Source organism: Tinamus guttatus, unplaced genomic scaffold (assembly GCF_059628265.1).
Source record: "Tinamus guttatus ecotype Peru unplaced genomic scaffold, ASM5962826v1 Tinamus_guttatus_pri_ptg000439l, whole genome shotgun sequence".
NCBI lineage: Eukaryota > Metazoa > Chordata > Aves > Tinamiformes > Tinamidae > Tinamus > Tinamus guttatus.
In genome coordinates this window covers 649,794-663,502 of record NW_028288973.1, presented here as the reverse complement: position 1 = coordinate 663,502, position 13,709 = coordinate 649,794, and the positions used below count along the sequence as shown (strand labels likewise).

Genomic DNA, 13,709 nt, shown 5'->3' with positions numbered 1-13,709 from the left:
AGACCTCGCTCTGAGAGAGGACCATATTCTCCATCTAATTCCCTGGCTCTTGCAGAGCTTCTGCTGGAGGTTGTGGGATGTCACCATGAGTTTCCTGGCCCTGAGGCACAAGTGGTTCCCACCTGCCAGCGCCTATGGCCAGATCCTCTGCTCGGCAATGCCCCTGGCTGTCCGGCCCAGGTCAGGCAAAGCTTGGTATGGAAACAAGGACACGGAGGGACCAGTCAGAGCCGGGCTTGGTCCCTGCCCCCTCACAGTGTGTTTTATGTTGCAGCTCAGCGGAGAACTGCTGCAAGGTCCCCGTTGCGGAGATGCCATAGCCCCAGCGACATGCCAGACACGCAGCCTGGCGTCTTCCCCACACCAGCTGCTCCTGCGTGTTGGGTCGCAATAGGTGCGCAAGACCTGCCGCGTACGTCCAAGCCACTTGCTTCACCCAGCATCGGCTGTGGATGCTGTGGTATCACTGTGGAGCTCATTCAGGGCCTTCAGGGTTGACACATGTTGGCCCCACTGCATTTTTTTTTCCCTGGAAACTTCCTTGAGGCTCCTTCACTCCCTGCAATCTTTCTAGGGCTTTTATCTCTTTGAGGTAAAAGAGAGATGGAGACGGAGACGTAATGGGCTTCCTTATGCCAGTGCCAAGGATTGAAGATGTCCCTTTCATTTTGGAGGGAAGATGGATACTTTAAGGGGGTTGTGACATTGCAGACGCCAGCAATACGCACAGCCTTCCTGGGGACAACCACGTGCCAGATCAACAATGGTGGCTGGACGTGTTTTCCATCTTGGTGTCTCATCTACCATTCCCAGCATTAAGACATCAGCATAAGCTGCATTCTGGCATCACTGAAATCAAGTTCTCATTGATCCAACCTGGAGAGCCACGGGGGATCTGCTGGCCCATCAACTCAGTCTCCACAGCCTGTGGAGAGCCAAGCTGTTGTTGGCGGGGGGGGGGGCCTCAGCTTGTTGAAAACCTAGATGAATCAAAAAAAAAAGATTGAAAATCATGGATTATCACCTGGATCCTGTCCTGCAGGGATTGTACCCTCCTCCCCTCCCCAAACCATCCTGCGACCTTCCAGCATGTGGGATTCATCCTCACCCAAAGCAGCGCAGCGGCACCGTCCCCCACAGCGATCCCCCACGCGCCCTCCCGAGCGTCGCTGCAGCGAGCGCAGCCCGCACCTACCTGGAAAAGTAACATCAGGAGAACAGGGTATTTATAGCCTCCCTCAGCGCGGATTAGCAGCTGCAAATGGGGAGAGCAGCCAGCATCCTGCAAGCAGCCAGCTCGCCCCAGCCCACCCGCAGCTGCTCTGCGGAGCGGCGCCCGCAAGGTGCCCGAGCACGGCAGGGCTGGCGAGCAGAGGGGCCGCAGTGGGGCACTGCTCCCCGCCGGGCCCTCTGGGCACAGCCTCTGGGTGGCATCAAGGGGATCTTGTGCACATGTGAGGGCTGTCCACGCACATGGAGGGCAGCTGCAGCCCTGAAAGGTTGGGGCTGCTGCTCCCCATGTGAAATTGTATCTGCCCCCAGTGTCTCGGCAGTCAATTTCACTCCTCCTCCTGTAGGATGAAAATACTCCTGTCCCTCTCTTACCCCATTGGGAGTGAAATTTCAGGGCAGTGTTGGAAGTGCTCTGGGACCAGAGGACACATGAGGAACAAGCCATGAGATTGTGTTGAGCACCAGGGTCTGTTTTTCTTCCCAGCGACTTTTATCAGCGAGAGATCTGCCTGCTCTTGCCTCATGCTGAAGGCAACAGCAAAAGCAAGAAAGGGAGCCCTGGCTCCTTTCTTGGCGACGCCAGAGCTCCCTTGTGTGACCTTGGGCAAGTTGCTCCCTCTCCGCTGGTGCCACCAAGAGGCTCCGGCCCCATCTTGGCAAGAGAGGAAGCCACGAGGCACTTGGGCATTCAAGCAGCTGCTCAACCTTCACTTTTGCTTTTCACTGCTGATCTTTTTCTGTTCTTATCCCTTAGTGCTCCTGATCACCCCAAAAACCTCTCCGCAGCCAGTACACCTGGGAAGGACACTTGAAGACACCCAGTACCCACATTTCCCTTCGTCTTTCCAACCTTAGGCCCACTGGCTCTGCCTCTGGCAATGCAGATGAGCCTTGGCATGGTGGGTGCCACCACACAGGACCTGGGGGACGTCACCTCGAGGAAGCCACCCGGCACTGGCCACCCCGTCCCCGCACGTGCTCCAGGCCGGCCATGCCCCCAGCCCCGGCAGTGGGGTGGCTCACACTCCCCACCCCCGCCCGTCTCCACCAGCACCCGCTTTAATAAGCAGCATGGAATATTTTAGCACCTATGGAAAAGCCACCACAGACGGTGGTGGCAGCCGTTGCCAGGGAGACGCTCCCAAAAATAGCCCCACTCCGCCAACCTTTCCCGATGCTGCTGTGGGGATGCGGGAGGCGGAGGGATGGAGGGTGGACGCAGGAGCTCCTGGCGAGGCGAGAGAGCCCCGTCCTGCCTGAGGTGAAGTCCGGTGTCACCACGGGGCCCGAAGCCGCTGCTGGGACCCCAGCCAGGTCCGCTGCAAGCCCACGAGCACTGCCCTGGGCACAGCCAGCTGTGAGCGCTGCCACCGAAGCAGCTCTGGCCCCTCAGCATGTGCCAAGACCCCTCCACCGCCCCTCCACGAAGTCCCGTTTTTTGCCCCAGGTGCCGGGCACAGCCTCCCTCCACCAGTGCCCGGGGTACCAGGCTGCTCTCCATCTGTGCCATTAGTCCCAGTGGGATGCAAGCAGGGCCGGAGGCCACCCGGCCTGGCCTGGCCCGGCCAGCGGTGCCGAATCGCTTCCCTGTCCACAGCATTTCCAGCAGCAGGAGGCAGCGCCTGGGATGAGGCCTCCAGAGGGGGCTCGTGGGGCCCACGTGGGCTAGAGGTGCCCCAAGGCACAGCCTCGAGCGGGAATGGAGGGGGGCTCCCCACCAAGCAGCTCCGCAGGGCAAGAGCCTTGCTGGTGGCGGAAGGCACGTGCTTGAGCAGGCGAGACAACTGCCCTTTGCTCCTCCTCCTCCTGGCCAAGCAGCTGGGATCAGGGAAGGGCCTGGGAAGGAAAGCAGCTCTGAAAGAAGTTGCTGCTCCCTCGGGAGAATGACTTCCCCCAAACTAGCAAATGGAGAAAGGAAAAAAATGGGGAAAAAAAAACCCCTCCAAATTCCCATTTTTAATGCCAAATGCCAACTCCCTCTCCTCCCTGTCACCCTGGTGACATTCCTTGCAGTCGCCATGGAAACGGGAGGCATGGAGGGAGCATCACAGAGCACGGCAGTGGCAGCGCCCGGCATTATTTTGGGAGGCAGGGAGACACCCAGCGCGAGGCGCTTGATGTTGTGGCAGGGAACGAGGTGGGGAGGAGGGAAGGTTATTTTTACTTGTTCCCACTGTGTGTGCCAGTTTTTCTTCTTTAAAGCGCCCGGTGGCCCAGTGCCAATCGCCCTGCAGGCAGCCCACGTGGCGTCAGGGGCTCACGCGGCCCGCGGGGACGTCCTGCAGGGAGACCCCGACCCCACCGCCGTATCGTAGCTAGGGCTGCCATCCCCCTTCTCTGCATTTTCCCTTTGCCTGCTCCAGCTCCAGCGAATCCTCGGGACACTTCCCTGAGCTGCTCACACAAAGCCCTCTGACTGTCACCTCAGCTGGTGGCACCTGGGCCACAGCTGGAAATAAAAGCAGGGCTGGCAGGCTGGGCTGCTCTGCTTAGGTCCTGTGGAAGGCCTAAGGTAAAGAGAATAAATCCCTGCCACCGGCAAGAGTCTTACCTCTTCACTGGTGAAGATGTGAAGAGCACCAAGGTGACCAAGGGGCTCCTAAAACCAATGAGAAGAGTTTGCAGAGGGAGACCCAGCAAGGGGCTCGCGCTGAGTTGAGAGAGGGCACCCAGGGAAACGGAGCGAGTCCCACAGAGCAATATCCACTCCATTGCCAGTACCCACCACTGGTTTATTCACAGCCACCAGCTGCCGTCCTCGGCGCAGAGATCACAAGGCTACAGCTGCGCTGCCACCTTAGGGCAGATGTCCCCCAGGGACCCTGCAGCCAATCGCCACTGTGTGGGGTCACCACTAAGGCCCCCCCCTGCACCTCACTTCTCCCAACGAACTCCCTCCAAGGCAGCAAATTCCTGCTGAGGTCCAGGATGTCTCTGTACCAGGGGCTGGAAACCTGGTTTCAGACGGAGTTACCGCCACTTTATAGCCAGTTGTTCCCTTCCGACATCGTCCTTTAGTCTAAACCCTTCTCCCACTTGCTCACTAGGCTGAGCAAGTGTTTTCTAGCCAAACCTGAAAACCCCGTCTGGAAAAGCCCAGTACGCCAGGTGTTGTAGAGGCAAAGAGGAAAAACACGGCAGGCAGCCTAATGGGCAAGGAGGAAATGTATGCAAATGTATTCAGAAAGGAGTCTGGAAACATGAATAAACTTGTTAGCACCAGGAATAATATTTTTACACTTTAATCATTAAGGATGTTACTCCAGACTGAGCCCATAAGGACATGCCAAAGAAAGAAAAAACAGAAGAAACCGCTGCAGGGAAAGCCCGGGGACAGAGGAATCAGCCTCCAAAACCGGCCTCCGGACAAGAGCAACAGGGGTCATGCAGCCACAGAGGGGCAAAATTAGCCCAATGGCCAGATACAACTTGCCTGGGGATAAGGTAACAAATTAAACAATTTGTCATGGTTATATTAAAGGGACTTTATAGTAGCAATTAGGTAATAAAAAGGCCCTGTAGTGCTCTCCTATTGCTGAACCCATTTCGATGCTGAGGTCCTCATCCCCCAGCTGGTCCAGTGAGACCCTTTGCTCTTCACAGCTTAACCTCTGATGCAAGAACAAGACTTATCTCAAGTAGACTGGTTGCCCATGGCTGCTTCACAATGAATGAAAACCCTGTAACAAAGTCACTACTAATATCCTTTCCTTTTTGTTAAATCTACTCAAATGATAGTACATACGTACTTCTTTCACACAACATGTGCATTACATGTTTTTTAATCCACTTACGGAAATCTATGATCAATATTTTCAGTGAAGTATATTTAAAAATAACCTTTTGGAGAACTTTTTTTCCTCTGAGCCTGAGCTCTTGGATGCTCCTGGTTTCCAGCTCATATCCGGGAGCCAACACACAAGCCACGTTCCCTCCTCCCTCCCTCCGGAGCTTCCCTGTCCGCAGCTGAGGCAATCCCCAGGCTCTTTTCCAGCTGCTTCCTCACGAATCCACACTTCTTTTGGAGGAACAACCACAAGTCGGTGCCCTGCTCTGCACGAGGGCACCCAAAGCGGTGTGCAGCGCCGGGTGTCCTCAGCGCTGTCTGCACTGAGGGCTGCTTAGTTCAGTGTCCAGTGCTCAAGGGAAATGGCTACAGTCTGGAGCAGTGTAATCAGCATTTGGTGTCAGGTAGCCCCAGCGCCCAGCGTGACGAGCAAAGCCAGGAAGCATCCTAAAATACTGGGGAAGATGAAGGTCCCCGGAGCAGCCGAGGGGGCCGTGCAGAGCTGGGGAGGGCTGCAGTGTTGGGCTGCTCGAGCAGGGAGAGGAGCCCTCTGCCGAGCCCAGGCAGACCCGAGGAGCCACGGTCGCACTGTAAAAACTCATGCAAGCCGAAAACATTCAATTCTAATCTCTTCCCACCCCCTTCCTTTCATCTACTAGCGTAGGGGAGCTCTGGGCGAGTGCCAGGAAGTTTTTCCCTAATAGCAGTTTCTGTTAGGCTGGAGAATCACTGCCCAGAAAGTGCTGGAGTCAACACAGGGCTGCCCAGCTCAGAGCAGAGCGGAGATAAATGTGTCCAAAGGGAGCGTCACCATCCCTCAAAAGCCTGAGACTCAGAGGACTGTTCCATCTTCCCCCTCTCTCCCCAACCCCAGATTAGGGATAATAATTTCCGTCTGCCTTATCCCCTTTAAGAACGCTTCCGTGTGTAATTTGAGACAAGTAAAGGAAAAAAAAAGAGGAAGAGGAAAAAAAAGAAAAAGGAAAAATACCGCGGTTATTCCCGCCTCCTCCTCCTTTCTCTCCTCCCAGGACAGCCAGGAGCCACGTCACCCAGTGCTGGCTTTGGGATTGCTGAGCAGACTTAGCTTGAGTCCTGCTCGGGGACAAACCCAACTTTGCCTGGGAGATCAGCCTGGAGGGGAGAGAGCTGGGGCTGCAGAGAGGGCAAACTGGTGCTGGTGGAGATAAAATCTACCTGGAGGTAAATTTAAGCAAGGGGGACAGTTTACCCTGGAAGAGAAAACTTGCAGGGAGAACGGGTGTTTCTTCATAGAAGGAGCCTGAATTTTCCTCCACCAGAAAAATCCGTACACAGATAAAAAGAAAGCTCAGTTGGAAGAGAGCATCTATTTGATCAAGGCTAGAGCAAAAAAAAAAAAAAAAAATCCTGCTGATTTTTTGAATTTTACCAAACGACAACCTTTGGGGAAGCCTTAGATCTTAGCCTTGTGCAAACGCCCTGCTTGCTTTGCCTCCGAGGAGCCTGTGTAGCAATGAACGTCTTCCGGATCCTGGGAGACATCTCCCACTTGCTGGCTATTATCATCCTGCTGCTTAAGATCCAGAGGTCTAAGTCGTGCGCCGGTGAGTTTTCTCCACCCGCTCCCATGTCCTTTTCTTTTCACAGCGGGGAAGGAGAGGGTCCCTTCTTGGAGGGCAACTTGGTGAGAGGTCCAAGCGAGAAGGTCATGGAGAGGAGGTGTGTGGGCAGGGGAGGTGAAATGGGGGCTGCCCAGGCTAGTGATAGTCACCCCTCCTGGCCTGGGTCCTCGCACAGAATTAAGTTTCCCTCTCCTTGCAGCTCTCCAAGATCCCACTCTTCTTCTTGTCCATCTTTCTCCTGTTCTTTGCTGATCCATCTTAATTTTTTGACAAGTCTGGGGGCCTTTGTAGAAGCTGCCAGCAAATCCATCCCAGCCCAGGGTGATTTCTCCCTCCAGGAGGGAGATGGATGTGGTGGAAGGATGTGATGTGGCAAGGCGCAGAGCCTCGGCGCAGGTGTTTGTTTTGGGGTGATGAAGTAAAGGGGTGGATATTGTGGCTGCAAAGAGGTGGAACACAAACACAGCAAGTTGTGGCTGCAGCAAAACCAGCAAAAGAAATGCAGAGGGAAAGCAACGGAGGCGCCTTGGCTGATGGCAGCAGAACTCCCCGAGGAGCGCTCCGCAGCCGCCAGCCCCGTGCTGCCAGCTGGCCGCGGGGAGCAGCAGACACGTCCCAGCGCTCTGCGCGTCCCGCTCCGACACCCAGCGCGCTGCGCAGGGCTCAGGGCAGCAGCTGAGGTGGGGCCTGTTCATCGTCAGGGCCTTGGCGGATCTGCCCGGGCTGAAGGGAGGCGGGAGACGAGCAGGACAAGATGTCTCGGCTCCCGTGGGCGCTGCTTTGGGAAGGAGGCCCCGGGAGCCGGCAGGCAGGTACCAGGGCCTCCCCGGGAGCTGCTGAGGGAGCCTGCGCAAGGAAATTCAAGCAGTTGCTTCCCGAAGGAGCATTTTGATCTGAGTTCACAAGCTCCTCTCCTAAGGGATTTCAGGGCTGGGTTGCTGTGCCACAGCAGTTATCACAGGTAGAAAAACTCTATGATTTTACTGCATTTGCCATCCTCTCCATGCTGCTTCTCATGCTGGAGGCCCAACCACTGGTGACTAAGCACTGACAGCATCCGTGGGCTGCTCCCTGATCCCTCAGCTTTTCCCTAATGTGGCAAATGCCACACCACATAAACCCACGACAAGGTAGGCAGGCATGCAAAGGGGGCAATGAAGGGAAAAGAAATGCATTTGCACGACAGTAAGGACTGAACTGACCAAAGAAGTGAATCTGCCAACCAAGAGCTGTTCCCAACAGTTCAACGCAGGGCCCAAGGGCATCAGAACGAGTTTGTCCTACCATGTAGGGAGGCTCTGGCCTGGTTCAGATGTGGGTCTGGAGTTACCAGGACTCCTGCTTGGGCTATTCTTTATCATCACTATTCCCTCATTAAAAGAACAAATGGAGACGATAACCCCATTAGAGCAACATCCCTGATTAACGTAGCTTGGGCACTCTGGCACCCTCTTGGCTTCCATCTAGCCCTGACGGGTGAATACTCAATGCCATGACCTGCCCTGGCCCAGATGACCCATCACCAGGACAGGTCTGGCTCAGGTGAGCATTGGCCATGAGTGCTGGCAGGGCACAACTTCAGATAGGCCCAGCACTGGTGCGATAGGTACTTACTGCCACATCCAACGAGTTCCTCAGTGTACTGTGATTTACCAAACACCACCAGCACTAGAAAGGGATCCCTACCCTGATAACCACCCCTACAAATACCATTTCTCCCATAAAAAAAAAAAAAAAAAAGCCTGAAAGAGTCCATCTTGCACAATAACTTCCCTTACTTTTTTCTCCCTGCGCTGCAGGTATCTCTGGGAAAAGTCAGATTCTTTTTGCCCTTGTCTTCACAACCCGCTACCTGGACCTGTTCACAAACTTCATATCCGTCTATAACACCGTGATGAAGGTAAGGAGAGGGAGAAATTCTAGCACAAGCAGCCACAGCAGCTCAGGTTCCTCAGGGAATGTGAGGGAAAATGTCCACTAAGGGAGAGGAAAGAGCAATTGCATCTTCCTCACCTATCTCCCACACTTCTCATAAGGCCAATGAAGCCACAGTGTGCTGCACATGGGCAGGTCAGAGAAAGACTTTTCCTTTGGTGTCACCATCCCTCCATTGACAAGAAGCCCAGAGAGCAGAAAATCCTATCTCTGTGTTGAAGGAAAAAGTGGATCCCACCACACCGTTAGTACCACCAAGACCAGGCAAAACACTGAATCAAGCCCCGGTCTCCTTCCACAGCAGAGGCACTAACTGCTGGCTGCTACCAAGGGAAGCTCTTCACATAGCGCCTTAAAGAGCTCAAACAAGTGTGATCCTCATGGCGAGACAAAACGGTCATCTGTACTTAACTTGACCACTGGCATATCTCCAGCAGTAGTGAGGAGGGAATTCCAGCAAACGTGTGTGGTGGAAAGTCAGCGCAGAGCAAGAGTTCACTCCTTTTTCACCCCAGCACAGGCCCATAAGGACCAAGATAACAGATTTTGACTTTGGCAAAGCTAGGCTAAGTTAAGCCTCTCTTTTAGCACAGATGATGTGATCAAACGTAAGACCTTGCCATCTCCTTTCCCTCTCCCAGGTAATTTTCTTGCTATGTGCCTACATCACTGTGTACATGATCTATGGGAAATTCCGGAAAACATTCGACAGTGAGAATGACTCCTTTCGCCTTGAATTCCTCTTGGTCCCTGTCACAGGCTTGTCATTTCTGGAGAATCACAGCTTTACACCCTTGGAGGTAAGGAAAACACGAAAGGGGAAGGTAAACAGCCGTCCAAGTAAGGGGAAGGTAAATGATCATCTGATATTATACAGCAAAGCTAGAGGGACATTGAATACTTAAGATTTTTAACGGTGCACCATGCAGAAAAGGTAAGCAGTCCACAGAGAACATAGAGAGAGCAGCTCAGCAGCTCTACATAGTAGAGTGCCTCAGCACTCTCAGTCCCAACAAAGCAGGTCCATCTTCTGCAACCCCTAGAGCACTACTTGTCCTGCTTTGCTATCAATGCTCCGATCGCTAATTTAGACCTTTGGGCCATAGTGCAAATTAACCAGCATCAAGCTTCTCCACTGCCTCCTTTTTCATCTCACAGATACTCTGGACCTTCTCCATCTACCTGGAGTCAGTGGCTATCCTTCCCCAGCTCTTCATGATCAGTAAGACGGGGGAAGCGGAGACCATCACAACTCACTACCTTTTCTTCTTGGGCCTTTACCGCGCTCTCTACATTGCCAACTGGATCTGGCGCTACCACACAGAGAAATTCTATGACCAGATTGCGGTAGTTTCCGGGGTGGTACAAACCATCTTCTACTGTGATTTCTTTTATCTCTACGTCACCAAAGGTAGGTGAAGGAGCTGGTTCAAAGTCCACAACAAGCATTCTTGCAGTGTGTGGTGCAGTGCAGCTTGCCGTTGGTCAATCCTTAAATGATTTTACTGATCCTGTACTATATTTGTGATGTATGTTATCCACTTAAAGTCCAGAAAAAGTATCTGATGAATCCACATGGATAGCTCTGCTCACAAGGATCTAGACATGCATGTGAAACAAAGCAGAGATTTAATCAGAAATAAGTCTGGTTTAAAACCACCCCAGGATAATGATTTAAGATATATTCATTTCCAACTACATTTGAAAGATTAGGAATCACGCAAAAACAAAACAAAACAAAAGGGAAGAAGAAAACAGCAGGAGGCAGATGACACCTGAGTAAGCAACCAGACACATAGAGATTTTAAGACTACCTTTTCTTTTGGAGAGAAAGACGTAACATTCTCAAGAACTGATTCTGTAGGAAGACAGAAAAGCACTTACATGCCCAAGAGAGCTTTCTGTTTTCCAAAGCGAGATGCCCCTTCCTCTTCAGTGCTGTGTTTTGGTAAATGGCTACATACTGGAGCTCACAGACCTAATAAGATCAAGGGCATTAAATTATGGAGAACATGCTATGGTTTGTTTAGGCTAAAGTACGCTTTAAGGTGCTGTTATGTTTGGCAGGGTGGAACTTGATGAAGTCTAGCTGCATGGACACCTCTCTCCTCCCTCACGCTCCTGAACTAGCCTGCCAAAACCAGTAGTGAGAATGTTAGACAGAAAGATGACAGGAGCCCTGAGCAGCTGGCTGGCCTTTATGGATTAAGTCTTCCTTCTGTCACAAACACACATCTGTAGCCAGAAAATTTCTTTGTAAAACTGCCATCATGGTGCTCCTCATCAACTCCTTTATTTACTTAACTCCTATTTCAGCTTCACTCAATTAATGTGTCCTGTGCCCTTCTGCATTTTGTTAAACTTCCACACCCCTTGCAGCTGTGGGGAATGGAACAAAAGGAAAAAAAACAACTGCTGCTTTCCAGTCTTGTATCACTAGTAGTAAGATCACAAAATTTGGATGATACAGGAGGCAGAAGAAAAAACATTTGCTCCTGAGACATCACAGCAGGAAGATAATTACATTTCTTTTTGCTTTTCCACAAATTTTCCAAATCATATGGAGAAAACAAAAGGGGGGGGGGCTGAAGGTATGGAAATGCTTTGTAGACATTAATGAAAACAAGCACTATTTTAACAAGCTGAATCTATCTTCCACTCTCTCTCAAAAAAAAAAAAAAAAAAACCCTACTTTTCAGTAACAGTGTTCAAATAGAAGAGCTCAGACAAAATACCAGTGATTCTCATAAAAAGCCAAAGACACCTGGCATAAACAAAACTGTTTGGTCAGACTTCAGAACCTGTATACCAAAGCGTTGTAAAGGAATGTTTATATAATGCAGCTTCTTCTTCATCTTGTTTTCAAATCTAGCTGAGCTGCCTTCAGTTTAAAACAAGAAGGGGCCGAAAGATACCATTTCCAGACCCCAAAATTTGTTTTTCACAGCCTTGTTGAGGTTGAAGGCACCTCTAGAGACTGCCCAGTCCAACTCTCCTGCTCAGGGCTGTATCCAGTCAGGCTTTGAGTTATTTCTAAGGACAGAGACTGGACACCCACTCCAGTGTTTGACCATCCTCCCAGTATAAATTTTGTGTTTAAAATGTATTTTCTATATTTCAATCTTCCCCCATTGCTGCCTCATGTCCCTGGGTGCCACCGAAAGGAACCTTGTTCCATCTCCTCTACTCTCCCCCTCAGGTACTGATATTATCCCTGGAGCCTTCTCCTTTCCAGGCTCAGTAGTCCCAGCTTTCTCATCTGGGACTACTTGTACATGCTCCAAGCCTTTATTGTCTTTATGGCACTTCACTGGACTCATTCCAGTACATCCACATTGCTGAGGCCAGAGCCAAACCCTGAACTCCTGCTGCGGCCTCACTGGGGCGAGGGGAAGGATCAGCTCCCCGGACCTGCTGCAAACCCTCCTCCTCCTTAAGCAGCCCAGGAGGCTATTGGTCTCCTCCACTGCAAAGACACTGTTTTGGTTCCTGATTAACTTCCCATCAGGCTAACCAGGTCCTCCCCTGCCAACCTCCTCTCCAGGCAGTCGGCCGCAGTGTGCGCGGGGGCTGGGGTCATTCCTCCCCAAGTGCAGGACTTGACCTTCCCTCTTGCTAAAGCTCACGGGGCTCCCCTCTGCACCTCCTTCCAAGAGGAGGTGCCTCCTGCCGAGAGGCCTCTGAACAGCAGCACAAACTATCAGGTGTTACCAACCCCTCCGCCCTGGCTGGTATGGTCTGTAACGTCGCTGAGGGTGCAGGGTCCCAGCACCCAGGTCATTAAGGAAGGTGGCAAACAGCGCTGGCTCCATGTATATATATATTCTGAAACACTGAAAAAAGTTTAATTCCCTGAAGTTCCTTCATTTATGTCTTTTTCTTTCATTGTACAGTCCTAAAAGGAAAAAAGCTAAGCCTTCCAATGCCTATTTGAAGATGTTTCCACAAAAGCAAGTGCCTGAGGATGAAGCTCTGGGCTCACAGCTTTCCTCTCTTGCCCCTTGTTGACGAAGCAAAGGGCCGAGTTTCAGCTCCATGCCAGAAGACACTGAGGCGTGGAAAGCTGGAACACTTTCTGACCCATATGGGACTTTGCCTCAGTCAGTTTCCCCCATCCTCTCCTCTTCTTACTTCAATCTAGTGCTAGAACGCAGTGCTGGCCAATACTGCAGTCTCCTGATCCACAGCATCCACGCTCAAAACATGCCTCCAACCCAGCCCTGAGGTACCACAAGGAATAAAAGGGAAGTTGTCACTACCCATTTGGATCTCCAGCCTTAATGACAACCTATGCTGAAGAGAACTTAAGTGTTGTCAAATCAGGTAACATAGAAAGACAAGAGACCCACTTCACATGCGACCACCTCCGACACTGCCGACACTGCCATTCCAGAACTTGTCTGTGAACTAGGATCCACCTGCAACTCCACTCTGCCATTCTAGTCAGATCCCGTAACCTTCAAGAAAAATGTGTTTCACCCAAATTACAAGGAACCGCCAATTCTACAGATACTCAGACATCTCATCACTTCCCCCTCCCCCTGCAGTGACAGTTCCTAATATTCTACCAAGGGGGACATTTTTATTTAAATCCAGTATGGTGCCAATAGATGTTTCTAACTCCTTCAATTTTTTTTTTTTTGGTAAGAATTGGAGGGGAAAAAATGGGGTACAGACTGTTATATGCTCCAAGAATAAAGACAAAGTTCACAGTTTATTGACAACAGTGTTTTTATTTATACCTACAAAAGAAAACAAGATGGTATCAAAAGGACAATTTACAAACTAAGAATAGTAACATAGCTCTTAGTATCCTGTGTCTGAACACCACAGATCTATCAATTGCTCAATTCAAGTCTTCGTTAATACAACAGGAATGTGTTCAGAGACCAGCAAGCGTGTGAAACGAGACGCTGGCCCCCCACAAAGCCACTAACCTTTCCACTGTTCAGAGAAGTCCAAACAATAAATTGCTTCAGGAAGCGGGAGGGGAGGAGACACCCAACTCAGAGACACTCCCACAGACTCGTACAGATGGAGAACAACGCAAACAGCACTAGACCCTAATGCTTTATCCACAGGGGCCCTTGGGCTGGTGCACGGAGCGGAGCCGTGCGCGCCCCGTGCGCGGGGCCCTTCGAGGCGGCGCC

At 51.6% G+C, this 13,709-nt stretch overlaps 1 protein-coding gene across 1 annotated transcript; it reads left to right on the top strand.

Annotated features, from left to right (window-relative positions):
• The first annotated feature begins 6,482 nt into the window (after window positions 1–6,482).
• KDELR3 (KDEL endoplasmic reticulum protein retention receptor 3) lies at window positions 6,483–12,713 on the top strand. Its single transcript, XM_010226971.2, has 5 exons — window positions 6,483–6,606; window positions 8,424–8,524; window positions 9,201–9,359; window positions 9,718–9,970; window positions 12,453–12,713. Exons 1-5 carry the CDS (start codon window positions 6,516–6,518, stop codon window positions 12,491–12,493), a joined length of 645 nt encoding a protein of 214 aa, XP_010225273.1. The 5' UTR covers window positions 6,483–6,515; the 3' UTR covers window positions 12,494–12,713.
• Window positions 12,714–13,709: the final 996 nt, after the last annotated feature.